The following is a 19347-nucleotide window of genomic DNA, read 5'->3' as shown; positions in this document are numbered from 1 at the left end:
AGAAAGAAAGAAACTCCTCCAAGAAATTAAAAATTTATTCGAGCAAGTTGTACCAAGTCGTTTAGATAAATCAATTAATGTAATGAATGATACATTCAATTCAGAGATGATTTAAAAGAGAGAGACTTGTCTAGTCTTGTAAGGAAATTTTTTTCGCAATGCGCTAATAACATGCACAAGATTAGCCGGCGCGTAACCGGCCAGTACTCTTACCGTTGCTTTTCGAGCCTCGGGAAAGTCTTTCTCTCAGAAATTGGTGACGGCTCGGTTGATGTACTTGATTCGTGCGTGTGGTACAGCACATCTGGAAAGACGGTAGACGCGAGACGTTGACGCGGGAAGTGGAATTAGTGGTTGCGCGCTTGATATACGTGAGTTAGGCTGCGCGTGGGTACGCGCGGCCCGGACACAGAAAACCGAATACTAACTTACTATGATGAACCGGTCGCTGCACCAGGGCGAGCCGCTGCTCCCGCTGATTCACGGAGTTCGGCCCCGGCGAGCGGGCCATTATCGACGTCGGGCCGGAGTCGTCCAGGTGATTCGACGACTCGGTACGGCTGCTGGTGCCGACCTCCGTGTCGCTGTCCGAGCCCAGCGTGTCGTATTCCTCCGACTCCGACTTGAACGATTTCGATTTGCGTCGCGCACGACCACGTACCTTCGTGTACTGGTCCACGTCGCACTGCAATCGATTCGCTGTGTGTGGGATTCTTTGCCGGAGAGATGCGAGACATGTTTTGACACACACGCGACTCTCGCAAATGGCATCTTTAAAATATTTCCTTCGTGAAATATGTATAGGCGAGCGGCATCGCATTACTCTCATTCGATTGCAAAATATTAACAAGAGGAAATAATTAAATTAATATCGTTATTGAATATCTTTGTGAATATCTAGGGCTCCTTTATGGCCTCGTTAATTTTTAACAAACTATCCTTTTGCTCCACATCGCGCGTATCACATTTCGAAACGTAATTAAATTTGAACGCGTGGTAATTAAATAATGTCGACGATTCTAATTTAACGTTCCTCTCGCCGCACAGAGTGCGAGACGAACAATTTATGGTTCCTTTTAAGTATTAATGCAAAGAAGGTAATTACTCTCATTGCGTTATAACTTCGTTAATGAGATTACTTTTAGTCGCCCTGACTTTATCCGTGGTAGACATCTGGGCGTCACGAGTTCAGAAATCTTTTATCAGCCCGGACGTCGCGCAATTTACGGGGAGGCGGCGGTGTCAAAAGAATCGCAAGATGGATCGTGAGCGCGGCGGCGCGGCGCCACGTTAAACGCCGTTGTGTGTGAGAAATAAACGTACTTGAGCACCTTGCAGCATCGTCTCGCTGCGTTCGTAGAAGAACGCCTGTCTCATGGGGTTCGCCGAAAGATTTTCCTGCTCGGGCAGATTGAAGGTGGCATACGGATAAATATCTTCCGAATACTCGGGTATTCGTTCCAGGGCGCTCACCTCGCGGCAGGGCGACTGCTGTCCCGGCTTCCTCACGGTCGCGTAGTACTGCTCCCGCTGCTCCATATTGTGCTTGTTGTCCAGGGCCGCCTGCGTTTGCGAGCTCGGGTCGTTCGCGCCGCCGGAGCCGTCCGGATCTGGAAACGGCGCACACACGCGAGTTTGGCAGACGCGCTCGGCTCGAGATCATCGGTTAACGTGACAGACAGACGGACAGACTATGTAAAATATACGTGACGCGAAAAAGTAAAAAAAAAAAAGAATCTAACGCGCCGCGTTCGTCGAATGTAAAATGCTCGTGGTTAAATAAATCCGTCGTCGCGAAAAGGCAACTCCTGAGGCGTTTAAAAAAAGTATGAAGATTTAAAAAAACAGAGACGCAAAGCGCACATATGAGCGAAGGATATAAAATTCCATTCGTCGTGTGTAGATTGAGCGCATCCTCTCCCGCGGTAATAAAATAAAGGCGCTTACGTTCTAGAGGCTTGCGGATATCAAGAAACTATGAGGTATAACTCGAATAAGTACGAGCGAGTGAGAGCGTACCACAGTATTTCTTGAATCGTTTATACACGGGGAGATATTCTCGTTTTCCAGTAACCGATGTCTATCCGGAGCAACGTCCCTGGCTACGTGATTCGTTTATGAAGTTTTTAATTAAACCAAACGCTCGCGGCGGATATCGCAAACCGCTGTTGTTGACATTGTACCTGATATCGAGGGTAGTTGACGAAAAAATAAAACATCTAAACTGTCCCACGCTCCCCCCCCCTCCCCCTCGCCCCTCCTCCACCCCTTGTTCCAATTCGCGGCGGAACCGTTACAAGCGTGTACCAAGTGGAATACAGCGAAAATATAAACGGCATCCGACAGATTTTTTTTTTGTTACAACACGGCAAAGCGGATCCCGTGAAACCCAAAGCGTGCGCGCCGCTCGCGACGTGAATTGATAGACCAGCAGGGCTTTGACAGGCTCTCGGTACTCACGTGTCTTGAGGCAAAAGCACACGCCGGCGATCGCCAGCATGACAGCGAGAACGGAGATGACGCTGGGCGCCAAAACGTGCGCGTCAAGGTAGAGCGGGGTGGTCTCGCTCTCCTGCGGATGATCCTCGTGCAAGCGGTTGTTTCCGTTCGGTGACAGCGTGCTGAACAGGTACTCAGCCTGGGTGGAACCGGCGTTGTTGTAAGCCGTCACGCGGAGCTCGTAGCTGGTGCCGCTCTCCAGATCCACGATGGGGAATTTCGACTGCGGCGGCACGTTATTGGACACTGGCAACACACGTTACAAGATCTGATTAATTATCGGGCGCATGCGAGCGCACTGATAATTGATAGACGCTTAAAATTATATGAGAATTTTTTGAAATATTTTCCAAATGTCAATATTTCGAAATTAATTTCAAATAATCAAACGTTATATCGTGCGAATGACAGTGCGATTGATAGCATTAACACAATCGCGATACGTGACAGTAAATAGGCGCTATACCAGCATGTCTCGCGGAAACTTCCTGTGAATATCGATTTTCGAATTAATTCAGCGCGATCAACGTCACGCTCCCGACGAGTATTATCGGACCCTCACTTCTTCGCCCTCGTGACTTCAACTTTCCCGTAAGAGTTGCTCGGGAGTTCTTACCGAGCAGCCAATCCCCGGGCAGCCTCCTATACTCCACGACGAAGTAGGTCAACGGGCAGCCGCCGTCCTGCCAGGCGGCCAATTCCAGAATAACGAACGTCTGATTCGGCCGGACGAAGTGATGCTTCGGCGGCGGGACCGGCTTCGAGCCGTTGGTCTTCGCCGTCTGTATGTCGCTCGCGCTGCCGCTGCCGATCCGGTTGAACGCCGCGAGGGTGAACTGATAGCGCGTGCCGCACTGCAAGCCCTCGAGGAGATGCGTGCTCTCGCGTCGGTCCAGCATGACCTCCTCCCATTCGGCGAACTCCCGGCGATAAGCCAGGAGAAATCCCTTGATAGGCGCGCCGCCGTTGTCGCCCTGCTTCCACTGCAGCTGAATGGCGTCGGTCGTTGTGCCGGTCGCCAGCAGAGTCGGCGACGTCGGCGGCACTATGCATAAAGTTTACCAATTAGAACTTGGCTCGTGCGCCGCTCGAGAGACGGCGAAACACACAGAGTCCCGACATTCGCGACGCGCTCTCTCTCCGCGCGCGACCCCGTCACTGCGCGCTCCTCTCTGTCTCTCTCTCTCTCGCTCCCCCGGGCATGAATAAGAATATTCGCGGGAGTTATCCCATAAGACTCGCTCTCGCACGCACGAGTTTTGTGCATAAATGCCAGCTTAAGCCTTAAAGACAAAGTACCTCCGATCGAGATATACGTGTAATACGTTTAATCGAAATTATATAATTCTAAAATTTGTCAAGTTATACAATACCTCTAAAGCGCGGGGAGCTGCAGTGTTTCGGAAAGTTCGGGACATAACTGCCTGCCCTTAGAAAGATCCCAACGTATAACTTTGAATCGAATTATCCTGCGCGAAGGCGAAGGCGTTATCTACTTCCGCGCCGGATTAAAATTTCGTGTACACACGAATGCACGCGCTTTATCGCGAGAGCGTGACTATGGAGAGGCGTTCTCCTAATGATTTCACGCGCGAAACCTTACCCTGTATATGGAGCGTATACGTAATTTCGTCCGTGCCGAGGGAATTCTTCGCGTGACACGAATAATTGTCCTCGTGACTCCTCTGCACGTTTCTCAGAGTTAAGGTGTTGTCCGGCCCCACGTCGGATCTGGAAAACTCGTCCACGTGAAACGTGTGCGTTTCCATGCCGTTTTCGCTACGCGCGCTATATATATATACGCTTCGCTCGCACTTACTTTTGCTGCAGTTTCATGTCGGCGCGTCGCCACTCGACGGTCGGCCGTGGATCGCCGACGACGAGGCAAGCCATATTAACGTCCACCCGCCACGGCACCACGATGGGCACGCCGTACGATATTATGGCAGCTGGAACTAATTAAAGGACCCCGCCCGGTTATACGGAGTTTCCCCATTCGTCCCATTTGCGCTCCCGTTATATTCCTCCCCGCAAATGTGAGGGTATTATCGAAAAGTCGGCGAGCACACCGCACGCGCTTACGTATACGCTATCGATCGCCGAAGCGTGCTGCACGTCAAAGAGCATTTTCCTTTATGGAATATGGACCATCCGTTTCCCGCGGAGTTGTGCCAGTATTCCACGCGTATATATTCGACGCGCGTTTCAGCAGTTGTATGCACAGTTTTCTCGGAACTTGGACTCGAAAAATGAAAAGTTGTATCGGAACGTACCGCGGGGCATCCGAACGTGCGGTATAGAATTTTTACGGCGGAAAAAAGCGAGGAATTTTTCAATAATCCCTCTTGCATCCTCTCTCTCTCTCTCTTTCTCTCGGACGAGCAACTTACCGGTGCTGCTGGGCTGGAGCTTGATGACCGGCGTGCTGGAGCCCTGACCGACCTTAGTCGAGGCCGTGACCCAGGCCTCGTACGTCTCGTGCTGCTTCAGGCCGGTCGCCTCGTGATGCAGGTTCTGCGCCGGTAGAATACTCTTGGTGATCTTCACCTCCTGGCCCTTCTCCAGCACGCGGATGTAGACGGTGTACTGGACGAGCAGGCCGTTCGGCCGTCGCGGCGGCAGCCAGGATATCACGACGGCGTTCTCGCCGCTGATAACCGCCTTCACGCGCTCCGGCGCGTCGGGCACTGTCGGGCAGAGAGTGTGCCGTTTTGTGATCGCGATTACCGACTTCACGGAGAGGAGGGTTGGGAAAATAAACACCGAGCGTGTATCGCGTAACATTTGCACTAGATAGATATAAGGTTGCGTTTAATTGAATCGCACAAATTATGGATCCGTCTATTTCGATCTCGCCTTGAACTTCTCGAACGATTACTCGGGGAATGCCTCTTTCAATTATTTCTTAAATTAACGCGTCAAAGAAATAAATTGCAAATCGAGTAAAAAAGTAAAAGAGGGAGTATCTAAGTGTCGGTATTTACCGGTTTCCCCGGTGGTGCAGGACACGGAGCTGCTCGCGACGCCGTCCCCGGCCCGGGTGTAGGCGAGCACCTGGACCGTGTAGTTGGTGTACGGGCTGAGGGTGTGCAGGACCGTGCTGAGGGCATGGCTGACTTTCGTCTCCCTGCCTGTCTGCGAGTCCGAGGCGGCCTCGTACAGCAGCTTGTACCCCAGCACGACCCCGTGAACTTTGTCGGAAGGCGGCGGTTTCCAGGTCACCTGGATGTTCTGACCATTCAGTGCGGCGCAAGCTACATTCTGCGGTGGCGCACTTGGAACTATGTCAAATCGGTACCGTAAATCGCTGTAGCGCATTGCTTCCCTTTGACGTGTCGAAAAATGCGGTCCCGAGTTTACGTTATTGGTCACACACAGCTCACGCTCGGACTCGGTATCGAGGTTCGCAGTGACTCATGAAATTGGCCAAGTTTCGAGAATTACAAAAAGAAACTTATTTAAAAGCTTATTACTCCAGAAATATTCTATTTGTGCTCTTTTGATAATATATAAAGTTTATACAAATTAATTAACATAACTGATACAGTTGATTCAAGAATAATTGGAACAATTAGTTTTTATATAGCCTCTCTTTTGTCAGTTTTTTGAAAGACTCAGCCAGTTTTTTGTATGGAATATTAAAAATAATTTGACCAATTTTGTGTGTAGCTGAATATTCAAAATGCAATCAAGTTACAGAGAAGATATGAAATTATAAGAGCATAAGAGAATCTTGATTGTGCAAAAATTGCGTGTGCAAAAATTTAGGCTAAAAACGGAAAACGTAGCCTGCTGCAGAATTTCGGCCGTCATGCGGTAAAACAAAAAAAAATTCGAGCAAAACTTATTATTGCCGATGTAAATTTTGTAACAATTTACGGTTCGACTCGCGTAAAAGCTTGTTCCGTAACCCAATATCGTTACGCAAATGATTGCCGTTGTTCAACGTTATGCATTATATATCGCATTGAACGTTTGCGTTGCGCACCAACATGGTGTATGTGACAAACTTTAAATTATGATATTAATTTGTAATATGAAACTTGATCTCATCATTTGCAATTCTCAATTACATTTGGCTGGTAATTAAAATGCAAAGAGACCGCCTCAAAGCGGCACGCCCGGTAATTGCTTTGTTTAACGTGCCAGATATATTTTTATTTGAACGCAAAATTCCCGCTCGAAGAGAGAACTCGATAAATTCAGGAAGTGGCGACTTTACCACTCACCGTCCTCGAACGTGTGCGCCGTCACGGGATCGGATCCCGGGCCGTCTCCTTTGCCGTTGAACGCCTTCACCACTACGCTATACTGCGTATATTTTCGTAGACCGGTTAGCCTGCAATCGTGCGAGCCATCCCCGTTTCCGGTGATTCCCACGCGCGTCGTGTTCGTCAATTGATCATCGCCTCTGAAATAAAGCCGCGAGAGCCGCGGTTCGTTGAAGCGAAGAGATAACGCGAGGAGTAATGTCGACGGTGCGCTAGGAAATCTATAGCACCACGTTAACCACGCGAACGCGAAGTGTGTCGAAAAGACGAGCCATTATAAATTGGTTTGTAAATAATCGATCGTAAAAAAAGTTTCGTCTATGAAGGAGTGCAAGACGGAAAGGTCGTTCTTATACAGTTTTTAAATTGTACAGAGACAAGTGTCTCTTTTGTCCCCGGACGTCAGCCGAACGACTTCCCAGTGATGAAGTTAACAGCGTAACAAATAAATAGTACGCATTAAAAAAAAAAATATATATATATATATATATAAACCATCTTTTCTTCTCCCGCGTACGTCCCATTGTTCGCGAGAGTCGGTGGCTGTCTCTGAGAAAACGGGAAATCCTCGGCACGAGAGTCGCCGTCGCCAAAGTTTACCGGAAATCGTTCTTATCGTCCGCATTTATTACGTTCCGCCGTCCGATTCGAGTATAATGGAGGAAGTAACAATCTCGAAATTCAATGGAATATAACTGCGGAGCTTGGACAAAAGGTATTTTAAGAATTCACGGTGCTTTCCTCCGCGGCCTGGACTACCAAAAAGTACGATCCAATTATTCCGGTATGAAATGTCAGCGCAAACATTATCAGGCTTAATTTAAGAAGTCTCGTCGCGATTATTGCCATGTTACGTTTTCTATTTCAGCCAAGAATTCGATTTTGTAAGAAGAGTATTTTTAGAGTCGAAATTTTGGAGTAAAATTTAGAAAGTACATGGCTGATTATAAAATGAGCTTGATGGTAAGCTAACGTTATTCTCGTCACATTTTAATATCAAAATATTCTCAAAGATATCATTTTGACGTTAAAATGATAAAATTAATGTCAGCTTGCTAACTGAGTGAAGCGTTATATAAATACGGTAATACTATACATGTTTAAATAAATACGCTAAAATATTTTTATCTCGACGATTTTATCATCTACAATTTTGGAAAAAATGCCTGTCTGAAATGATCCCTCTCGCGAAAATACCTCCGATGCACGCTAAGATTATCACAGCCATCTCCTGTTGCGGAAACGTCTTTCTCGCGGTTCTTCAGTTTTCACCCTCGCAACATTTTCTCGTAAAATCAATATTATCGAGGATATAACGTGTCGCTCGGCTTAAACGGCTCGGTTCGACATGAATTTACCGCTACGTGCTCGCCCCTGTTTTGCGCGCGCGAAACGGGGCGGGAGATCATATCGCGATCATTGTTCGAGACTTTGGGCGCGCGAGAAGTGATGGACGCTAAACGGGCGCAAACTGCCGCGGTTCAAGAGCGGTAAGCAGATAACGATACCCGAGATTGGTGTAGCCGATGGTGTATCCGAGTAGTTCGCCGTTCCACAGGGATCGATCCGGCGGTTGCCACGTGATCTTGAGCTGCTGCGGGCCCAGGGGCTCCACGGAGACGTGCCTGGGCGGTCCACCGGGCACTTCGCCGTCCGTTTGCACCTGTTTCGAGAAAATTTCGAGACGCCCCCGACGGCGCACGTAAAAAGGGAACATTCTGATGTTAAGTAAAGCGCAAAACGTTAATGACTTCGTGATAATGTGAAAGTTTCTTTCTCTTTTTTTTTTCTTTCGAATCATGCTTTGTGTGTGTGCGTGCGTGCGTGTATGTATGTGTGTGTATCTTTCTTTCTTTTGCTATTCGTTTGTCTTTCGACAAATGTTTGATACTGACATGAAGGATGTCGCTTGGCGCTGATGTTCCAAGATGATTTTCCGCAAGCACTCGAAAGTGGTAGGTAGTCGCGGGTTTTAGGGACGATACCCGAGCGACCGTGTTGTCCCCGGCTACCAGCTTCTGCGTGTTGTGCTCATGCCACACGTCTTTCCGGCAAAAGGCAACAACGCTTAGAAGGATGCAATATACACGATCTCTTAAAGCGTAATCGCGTGTGCGAGTCTCGCGAGGCGAGGATTGCAATGTACGTATCGTATCTCCGGTCGCGCGCGAAAATCCGGACGTATCTCCACTCCGGAACGGCGCGGCGCGCGCGATTAACTTGTAGGTACATCGTCTCCGCGGTCGATAAACCTATTTCGTTTCTCTCCGCGCTGCGTGTGCCGCAGGTTTCGGGGCAGTTTAACAGTTGCCCGCAAAGACGGATCGTACGCGATGAGTGAACGAATCGATCAAGCGAATGACGTTTTAATGGAGGATGAGAGCCGTACAAACTCGCGCAAAGGTAGCTGGCAATAAATATCGGACGTATACATACACAGTCAGATATATATAGCATGTATATATACAAATAATATGTATACGTATATGCCCGGCATTCACAGTTGGAAATTAATTCGAAGCTATTACGCGCAACGGAATCGCGCGAGATCGCGGAGATGCGGATTATCTCTAGTTTTAATCTGTAATTTAGGGACGTGCAACTTTGGACGTCTAATATACGAATATATATATACGGACATTAAAACGTGCGATTCACTCGCGATGTACGCGCGATACCGCGCGGGACAATACATGCATTTCGCGGAGTAAATTATACGTATATACGGACGTCGTCGGGGCCGCGTATTTATCATCGTTTGGCCGGTTGGTATACTCCTCTCTGGAAATCTCGATCCTCGCGAGACTCGATTTTGGTAAGAGCGATAATAATTCTCGACGGTGCTTGCCTCAAGAACATGTTTTATGCGCGTTAACACCACGACGCTTCCGTGCCCCTTCGTGCGTTAAGTTCGATAATTTAACACCCGGCGGGGAGACTCGAGTCGATTAGGCGTAAATGAGGACATCCAAAGTTAACGAGCGGCCAGGGCAAGGGGCGTTTCAAAGAGAAGTTTGTGGCATGAAAATAGGGCGAGTGAGTGGGGGAGGTGTGGGGTGGGGCGCCTTGCCCCCTTCCTCGGTAGTTGGGGGGGGGGCAAGGAGGGGGTGAGTTTGGTAAAACAAAGACGCTGGAGGAGGAAGATTCGCAAACGACTTTACAGAAAACTTTGTCTTAGCTGTCGTAACGAAAACCGCCAACGTCGGGGATGCCGGGCTGTGTGTGTGTGTTTTATGCTTCAGAAAATGAAGAGCACTTAAATGTTCGTAAAAAAAAAACCTTCGACAACGATCGTAATTCAATAATTCTAATTTGCGCACTTGCGGACGAAGGTTGCTGAAAGTGGGAAAAGGAAAAGGTGGTAGAAGACATCACGGTAGAAACGCGAAAAATCCCCGAGTCTAAATATACACGTATATATAAATTAAGATATTTTCGTACGGAAGAAAGATCAAAATACCCTCTGGAAAACGTCAGCGAGCTTGCGGCCGCGTTGGAAAACGGAACACGGCGGACGATCCCTTTTCCGAACGAATTGATCGATGAGAAACGTAAATCGCGTTCTCTCTGGCTTGCGCGCAAACACGCGGAAAGGAACGTCAAAGAAGCCCGGCCAGAGCTGCTGCTCTTGCGGCGGCGCGCGCGCGCGTATTACGCGGGTGCGCGAATCGCGAACAAATTCGCGGCGCTATTATACAGAATCAACTCGACGTGAATTTACAAGAGACACGGCGATGTAATTACCATTGCTCTTGACAGCCGCAGCTCATGCGACAGACTGCGCCGCGTTACGTTGCGCCGCGCGTGCATCTTGGAGCGACGTTACACAAAACAGCGCATTACACGGAGGGAAAATATCCAGTTTGTATTTGCCAGAGTTACCTCCGCGAAACGAAAACGTTTTAATAAAACGCTAAATTACCTAAATGCTAAGTAAGAAAATGCTAAATAATTAAATGAAGCTAAATGTTCTCCGTTAGATAACATTGTTACACGTCCAATAATTATGTTAATATATATATCTCGCAACATGGTGTTATTTTCATCAATAATTTTAAGTTAATATTATCACAATCATTCGCGTCTTCCCGTAACGCAAATAATATATTTTTAAACGTATCCTCATATTCGGGTGAAACGCAATCCGCGATACCGAAATGGAAGTAATATTTACACACAGCTCAATTTATTTATATATCTTTTAAATTAATAATCAATTTCAAAAATATACAGCGGGGATATGTTGTATCTGTCGATGTTTCAGCAACACGTCGTGCCCATCCTCTGCAACCTTTCCATATGAAAAATCGTTTTTTTTCCCACGTGTATTTTATTCTCTTTCGGAAATTGCTGGCTTCGAGTGGGCTCGGAAATCAGAGAGTTGAATACTTCATCGTAGACATTCACCGGAGGTAGATACACACGCATTCCGCGATTGAATTATTACTAACTAATGAGATACACATTATGTTATTCGTGGCTAACGGAATTCCAAGCGTTTCGAAACGTTTACGTTTGTTTAAACATCGGCTGATGGCGTGGCAGGGCGAGTTCGCCGAATAGAGAAACAGGGAGGAAACCGAACGGAGGGGGAAATTGGATAAAAGCCATGAAATAAAGCCAAATCAAATGTAGCGCCTAAAAGCCTAAACGAATATAGGCGGGAGACGTGTGGAGTAACGTGAAAGGATAAATGATTAATGATTCCCCCGGCGGCGATGGGTAAAAAGCCACGACGTTGTTCCTTGAACGGGGGAATTAATACTTCTCTCTCTCTCTCTCTCTCTCTCTCTCTCTCTCTCTCACTCTCGCCGAAGACATCGTAGTGTTAACTCCAGCGTTACGATATGATATTGCGCGCCGAATGATAGAGATGCCAGGCGCACAGTGAAACGCGCGCGTATACGTATATAATGACGATGGATCGAGAATGTAATGGGGCGCAATAAACCGTACACTGTACATCGATATTTCTCTTCCTCTTTTTCTCCCTCCCTCTCTCACTACGAACTATCGGTCGAGCGAGCACAAAAAAATCTGGTGTTATTTTCACCAATATGCGTCTGCTATAACGCGATATTTACATCAGCCGGTTTGGATTAATCGCGTATACGCCAACAGTAAATAGGAAATTAAACAAACGTTTTTTTAATCTCATCGATATTTACGGGCTTTATATCCACGCTTTAACTATCGATCGCAGGGACTAGATCGCGGAGCGTGCAAATTAAAATTTGAATTTTTATTGTTTAATCTAAAATTTGACACCCGGCGAGGTATCTCGGTTTCGGCGCATTCACCGCCACATCATCCGGGCCGCGAGCGTTTCCTTGGAAATTATGCGAGTTGCAGTTCTATTGTTCCGCCGGATTCACGTTTATGTACGCTGTTTGTAAATTGGGTAAATGTGAATTAAATAAAAGTGGAAAAAATATTATCTGTGCGCGGACGTGCGTCGTAACTCCAGAAGAAATGCGATATTACTCGGCTTCTCCAAACGTGACGCTGTCGTAACTGTCGCGAGTTCGAGACAATTCACACTAAAAATTTTATATCCACTTTGAAACTTTAAAACTTTGAGATACCTACATTATTTTTATCACCGTCAACCGTGATGAGCCTTTTGTATTAAAACTGTGCCAGTCAATTTCGAAGTGTCTCCATTGTTTATCTTAATCAATCATAAGCGTTCATATTAAATCTGTCAGTCTATTTTCAACTTCTGACGTTATGATTGTCACTTTATTAATGGAACAAAAATTTTAGATCTCCGACTTAAAAGTCAATCTTTATAATACTATTCTGAGAATTGTATTCTAAGCTTGTAATTTGTACACGATGTGGCAGTCAATGTGCCGAAGAAATCGGTGTCTGATATCGTTGGCCAGAGAAGCGCAACGATCTATAACGAGATGCTCTCTCGGCTTTCGATCGATAAGTGACCGAGATTCGCGGGCGCATACACCGAAAAAGGAGCGACGCGAAAAAGGAGAAATAGTGCCTGGAATACCTTGCGCCTCCTTGTACTGCACGATGTAGTTGGTGATGGGCGAGCTGACGTGGCTCGCGTCCCGATCGGTCGCCGGCGAGGACCAGGCCAGCAGGATCGACCGGCTGCCCTGCTCGGCCACGTGCAGATTGCGTGGGAAGTCGGGCGGCTCCTGCACGAGCAGGTGGATCGTCGCCTTGTCGCGGCCGTACGCATTCGCGGCGACGCAGACGTAGTCGCCGCGGTCCATGTGGCTCGCCTGCACGATCCGCAGCTCGGTGGTGACGCGTCCCGACGCGTCCACCGTATTGTCTACCGCGTACCTGGAAACCGAGTGGAGAGAGCGGTCACGCGATTAATCGATAACACGCGCGCACACGGGGCGATCTCTCGGGGGAGCGTGAAATCCCCGTGAGGCCCGAAATTTCTAAGAGTTTTACATTAAGCGGAGCTATAATTACGGTGGATTAATTACGGAGAGACAGAATCTGTAGATTATTTTGTATATATTCCGCCGTCGTAACGAATTTCAAACCATCGGACAGCGAGATGATTTAGTCAAGGATATTGGTTTTAATAGTCTGAAATTAGTTTTCCAGAAATATGCGGATATTATTTCGTTATACATAATAAATTAATTCTTATTCCGCCGTCAAAACAGCGATGCTACGGCGGCAAAATGCATTTTCCCCAGGGATGGACTACTTTGCTTTAGCAGTAAATTAACGAGTCCACGAACGCTTCTACAAACAAATTTGCTCGGTACAATTTCCCCATTACCAACAAAACAGGTTTTGAGGGTAATATCAAATAATTGGCTATAGTAGCGAAGTTTGACCATTTTCACGACGAATATATATATACAGTAGCGGCGATGATTAATTGCGGCAGTAACATTCTTTTGCTCTATTCTACATATATATATGAATAATAATTTAAAAATGGAATTTGTATGTTTCGTAATATAACATTAAGCACCTAAAATAATCTAACAATTATAAATAGACTTGTAACATGTGAGAGACAAAACTAATTTGTAAAATCCACTTTAAATGTAAAATATATGTCTGGATTATCTGGAACAATTGAGCAGTCACTTATATTTAGTACTCACTTATATTTAGTACGTGTACCACAGTTTTCAATTATCTGTTCTATTTTAATGTAACAAAATAGATTTCTAAATATAATTGTTAGATACGGATTTCGCGTTTAAGAGACCCTCCACAACGAATTTAGCTTCAGAATGTAGATTGTTTTCGCTTTGAGCGTTTCGCGAATTATAATGCACGATGATAAGGTAGCGTCAAAATGGAATGCTTGCGTCAAACGGTATGCGCATTTCAAACCTGTGAGCCTTCACGCGAAAGACGCATAATTAATTCCAATACGAACCTAACGTCGTAATTAGGATCGATCTTGCTGTCACGAACACGCCAGCTAAGATCAAGAGGCGCGTCTCCCTCGGCCTCGCAGCGCAATATTACGCTCTCCCCTCGTCGCACCGATTCCTGCCTCGTCCTCACCGTCACCTGGGGGCCCGCTGCGGGAGAGAGTGAGAATTTTTCATCAGAACACGGTCGAGCGCACGGCACTCACGGCCCGCGCGCAACAATGAACGTCAAATAAAAGACAAGACAATAAAACCAATTTTCGCTATAACTCACAGATGTCCCTTTTTGTAATTATAAACGGGCAATTCAATTTTGTTTTGCGTCGAAATCGCACGGCCAATCTACGGTACTTTGTTTGAATGCGCGTTTATTTCGTAGCCCAGCGAAAAAAAGATCAATTATCGACATATGATGCTATTCCGCGCGCGCGAACGTGTGCGCGTCCTCTCTCTCACAGAGAGAGAGAGAGAGAGAGAGGGAGAGGGAGAGGGAGAGAGAATTTCATGCAGTGATGCGAAGCAATTATCCAGTGACGAATATTGTAGTAATGCTATTGAATTTCCGGCGGACACACGCGGCCGCGTGCGTGTGCGTGCGAATTCAAATTAACAAATTTATTAAATTCATGACTGTTGCATTACATATCGCCGCCTACGTATGAATATCGTGCAATAACAAATTAAATTCCTGTCGCTCTCTCCATTAAATCTCCAAAGATAATTTTAGAATAATTTTAGAAAGAGAGAAAGAGAGAGAGAGAGAAAGAGAAGCTCTGACATCAATTATAGATGATATTCGGCGATATACAAAAAATTTTACGGTGCAGGACACACTTTTCACGTAATACCCACGGCGTGGTAAGAACCACCCCAGTTTCGATCACCACCCCCGTATGATCATCCTGCGTGGGAGGGACTTCTAACCGAATCCCGGATACCATCCGAGATACCTGGATCCGGGATCCAGACGGCGGTGACGGTAACTCTAGGTTGCGTGAATATTTTACCATGGACCGTTAGCCGAATGAGCTTGCTGAGGCCGGGTCCGATGCCGTTGCTCGCCTGGCATAGATAGAATCCGGCGTGATCCCGCGATACCCGCGGGATCACCAGGGATTCGTTTCTGGCCACCCCGGCGCCCTCCGTGCCGTAGCTCAGCTCTCTGTAGTCACCCGGAGTTTCACCTAAACGCCCAAGGTAACATCTTTACGTTTCTGCATAATAGACACGCCCGCGGAAAATTATTATCCTACGTTCTACGAGCTCCCTGTGTCGAGCTCGCCTTGGCTCGAATCATGGTAGCTGAGAGGAGGGCGCGAGTTAAAATACTCGCTGTGCGCGATGCGTTTAATATTTTATCGACGATATTTCTCAGACTCATCAGAAAACTGAAATGAGAAGGAGGAAGAGTCGGACATAGCGGGGCGGAAATATAATTCATGGATGCGGCGATAAACAAACAGAGTCTTATTCTTCGCGTAATTTCAGGTAAACTTTATACCTTAACAGCGTTTTGACTCGGAGGCACACTCAGCGCTACCGGGATATTTAATTCTAAAACTTTACAAACTGCAAAAAAATAATGTTAAGTTTTGCCGGAAACGAGGAAAGGAGGGAAGGGGGAAGAAAAATTATTTCTCGGTTCTGCAGCGAGGGTGAAGTATCACCTTGTTTACGGCCCATTACGAAACATCCTGGTCGCATGCCGACTTAAGGTGCCGAGGAGTAACGCGGGAAAAAAGTTCCTTAAGCGCGCGAAATGTTCTACAAACGCTTCGCGGAATATATGAATGTTCAAATGATTCTGAAAACGTAACGCGTTGACTAAGTGTATACGAGGCGTACGCCGCGCCGGGCGGAAATGCCTTTTCGTATCTTACGTACACCTTATTCGCTTATTCTATCTTTTCATAAATAAACGGACGGCGAAACGCGCGGGGGAAGGTGCGGGGGATGTGTATCAAAGTATATGTACCGCCCTCGTAACTTCAAACGGTAAAGATTTACCGTTCGCGAGAGCCCGCCTGCCATTCCTCGGTCTCGGGGGCAAGATAAACCTGAACATTTTGAAAGCGCCGCTTTTGAGTAATCAGTCTTTTCGCAGGAGAATCTTCCGAGAAATTATGTCTTATCGAAACTCACGGCAGTCGGCATTTCCGAGAGGAGCAGAGGGAGGGGGGGGGAAGAGAAGAGGGAAAAGGGAGGAATGCAAATTGCGTTTGTGCGCACACTCGACCCGGTGGCAAGGTAGTTACAATATTACACGAGGGACGTTTAATAAAACCGCGGCGATGTTCTTCTCTCGGGCGTCTCTCATGCTCGTTCGCGTCTAATATGAATCGTGACAGGACGTGGAACGCGCATCTTTCCCCTGGTGGAACACACCAGCAGCGCGGTGTAGCGCTTCTTTTTTCGCGTTCGACGCTGCCTGTCTGCATGGAGGCGCATCGCTGCGCGGCACCCCCCCCCCCCACCAGGGGGGCGGGATCGATGTGCCTCCTCGACATCCTTCCCGATACATAGTGAATGATGAAAAACATAAATATCCGCGCTCGCGGTATCTGTTTTTCCTTCTTCTTCTTTTTTTCGTAACTTCGAGATACGCGCGTTCGGATGCGATGTGGAGAACTTTTACAGAATTAATATTTGAGTAACGCGAGAACCCGCTTAAAACGTATCAGAATATAACGTATAACGTGTGCGGTAGGAAAACGCTTTACACGTATGTGTACGCATAATAATACGATTAAACTAACTCACTGAGAGCATTTTACCGACAAACGCGCGCGCTTGTATGCTCGCCCCACCGCCGGCGCGTGGTTAATTAAAATTAACAAAAATATTCAGGAATTTGATAACAGTCTCGTCACCGGCGACGTAACTACCAGGCGTGCCAAGACACACAAAGCGGGGGCTTTTTTGCAACCTGCAGTGACGTGTATAGCCGCCGGCGGCGTGGAACGATTGGCTCGCGGGAATACAATCAGGCTGAACGCGGCTTGAAAGATGCATTCTCCTGCGCCAAAGCGAGGTCGAAATTGCGCGAGGAAAAAAATGGAGAGAAGAGGAAGAAAGGTCTCTCCGGGAAAGGGATACGCCATATCAAATCCACGCTCAGCGAGAATTGACGAAATTAATTATACGCGCGGGGTTCTGTTCGTACAGGGTACCTTTATACCGCGCAGGCAGGACTTATTTCTGACTGTGGACTACCCGTTCGCTGGAGACGACCGATTCAGCGAGATTCGTGATTGATTACTGTTCCCGGTCCTTTTTTTCACCCCCCCCCCCCACCCCCCGTCGACGCTCTCTTTCCGCCGGTGGTAGTTTAAATGAAAATTACGTAATGCCCGCGCAAACAAAATTCTCGCTTAATCGACAGGAGGAGATTATTAGAAAATGTAATAATACCCCCGCGTCGCGCCAAAGTCGATTCGGAATAAATTCAATCGATGTCAGTATGACATTAAAATTATGAATTTTCGAGCACCAACATTGTACGTATACGTGTTGTTGAAAATGAGATCTGTGGGGCAAATATTTCACTCGCGTTTGTAATTATTTATAAAGAGATAAAGAGTCGCGAGATATTAGCTATTTCGGTTAATGGCTTCTATTAAAAATTGAGAGACAGCTCGCCCTCTATTAAGGAATATATCCATTTTACTATCCAGAGAGATCAGGTGCGAATGAGCGTTCTCATTTCTCGCGCCACGTCCGAGAGACGTAATACATCTTCCCTCGTAACGTTGGTCCGGGGAGGGGAGAGGGGGGACGAAGGGAGGGCGAGCTCGAACCTCCGGGATCCCACCTTTAAGGAGTCGTGACTTACCGATAGATTGCTTCCAAGTCACAGTCGGAATGGGGAATCCTTCGGCCTGACAGGCGATGGAGACGCCGTGACCTACAACCGCGTTCTGGTCGATAGGTTCCACGGTCCACCTCGGCGGTACTAAAAATACGGAGAACCGATTGGCTTAGAATCTTCCACTCGCTCGAATTCGTATCCGCCAGAATCTTACGCGATAGCCTCTCGTTTCCGTCACCGTTCGTCTATCGGCTTCTTCACGGGAATTCGCAATTGACGCCGTAAAAAAAAATTTCAAACACGACCATTAAAATCCGAGGTAACGACCGGGCCGAGGGCCCCGGGGTGCGACACATTCGCGACACACACACACATACACACACACACACACACACACACAGCCAGACGGTACTCTCTCGCGCATGTACGTTAACAAGGATCCTACATTTCCTATAATTAAACAATCATGACGGCTAAAAACAAGAACAATGTACATCAATGTTGTAATCATTGCTATATTATGAATTTATTACAAATTCCTTTTGATTTAATTTGCGGAATATTGAGAGTAATACGCAATTTATCCCGGCGTTATCCCGTTATTTCCTAAAGATAATATCATGTAAAACCGTCAAACGGTATCGATTTTCATTTCACCGCCCCGCGCCACGATTTTATCTTTTATCAATTCGGTCTAAAAATATATATGATATGACAGGTTATTTATTTGAACAGTCATTCCCTATATATTCAAACACCGGATCGATACCTCGCTTCGCCGATATAAACGGTGACGAATACCAACGGCGATATAACTAAATTAATGTTTCTTCCTAATGTGTTAATAATCATGTAAATGCATGCATCTCTTTCTTTCAACTGGATTATAATACTTACACGAATTCGCTGAAAATTGTATAACAAGTGTTAATACTACGGAATCCATTAAGGCTACGACTAAATTACTTGAATTGACGATGTTATGTATATATGTTATGTATGAAAATAAACGGAGAATGGATTTTGCCGCAATTATCTACTTTTAATTTCATTAGGAGTTCAGGCAATGAAACATATGTATCAAGAAAATAATAAATTCAGGAAGATAATCGAAAATAAAGGACAGCACCATGCATCTTTGATAAAGAGAGAAAAATTATTATTAAATCTATTTAAATGAAGATTCTCTAATTAAATAATCCAGAGAGAAATTATAGAATAATTATATTATACGATTTAAAAGGGAGGAAAATATAAAAAGGGAAGAGAGGTAGTTTAATAAAAGAAAAAACTGTCCGTCTATAAAAAGAGACATGAGAGTAGTTAGTATAATAAATTGAACTATATAAATATATGTCGAGAAAATATAATACACATAATATAGTAT

General features: G+C 46.3%; 1 protein-coding gene across 1 annotated transcript in view; it reads right to left on the bottom strand.

The window, feature by feature from the left end:
- The window catches only part of LOC105448067 (Down syndrome cell adhesion molecule-like protein Dscam2), an 80817-nt gene that overhangs the window by 729 nt on the left and 60741 nt on the right, over positions 1 to 19347 (bottom strand). The window contains exons 12-27 of the mRNA XM_011686430.1: positions 17985 to 18104; positions 15160 to 15336; positions 14155 to 14302; positions 12781 to 13082; positions 8666 to 8814; positions 8279 to 8433; positions 6729 to 6910; positions 5484 to 5780; positions 4890 to 5186; positions 4319 to 4454; positions 4103 to 4230; positions 3116 to 3544; positions 2461 to 2745; positions 1324 to 1610; positions 433 to 685; positions 214 to 304 (exon numbers count right to left, since the gene is read on the bottom strand). Of these exons, the coding sequence (XP_011684732.1) occupies positions 214 to 304; positions 433 to 685; positions 1324 to 1610; positions 2461 to 2745; positions 3116 to 3544; positions 4103 to 4230; positions 4319 to 4454; positions 4890 to 5186; positions 5484 to 5780; positions 6729 to 6910; positions 8279 to 8433; positions 8666 to 8814; positions 12781 to 13082; positions 14155 to 14302; positions 15160 to 15336; positions 17985 to 18104 (3436 nt within the window). The remainder of the gene's footprint in view (positions 1 to 213; positions 305 to 432; positions 686 to 1323; positions 1611 to 2460; positions 2746 to 3115; positions 3545 to 4102; positions 4231 to 4318; positions 4455 to 4889; positions 5187 to 5483; positions 5781 to 6728; positions 6911 to 8278; positions 8434 to 8665; positions 8815 to 12780; positions 13083 to 14154; positions 14303 to 15159; positions 15337 to 17984; positions 18105 to 19347) is intronic.

The sequence above is a fragment of the Wasmannia auropunctata genome, unplaced genomic scaffold, assembly GCF_000956235.1.
Source record: "Wasmannia auropunctata unplaced genomic scaffold, wasmannia.A_1.0 LD336090.1, whole genome shotgun sequence".
In the NCBI taxonomy this organism is placed as follows: Eukaryota; Metazoa; Arthropoda; class Insecta; order Hymenoptera; family Formicidae; genus Wasmannia; species Wasmannia auropunctata.
The sequence above is the reverse complement of the archived record's forward strand: the minus strand, read 5'-3'. Positions and strand labels throughout refer to the sequence as shown.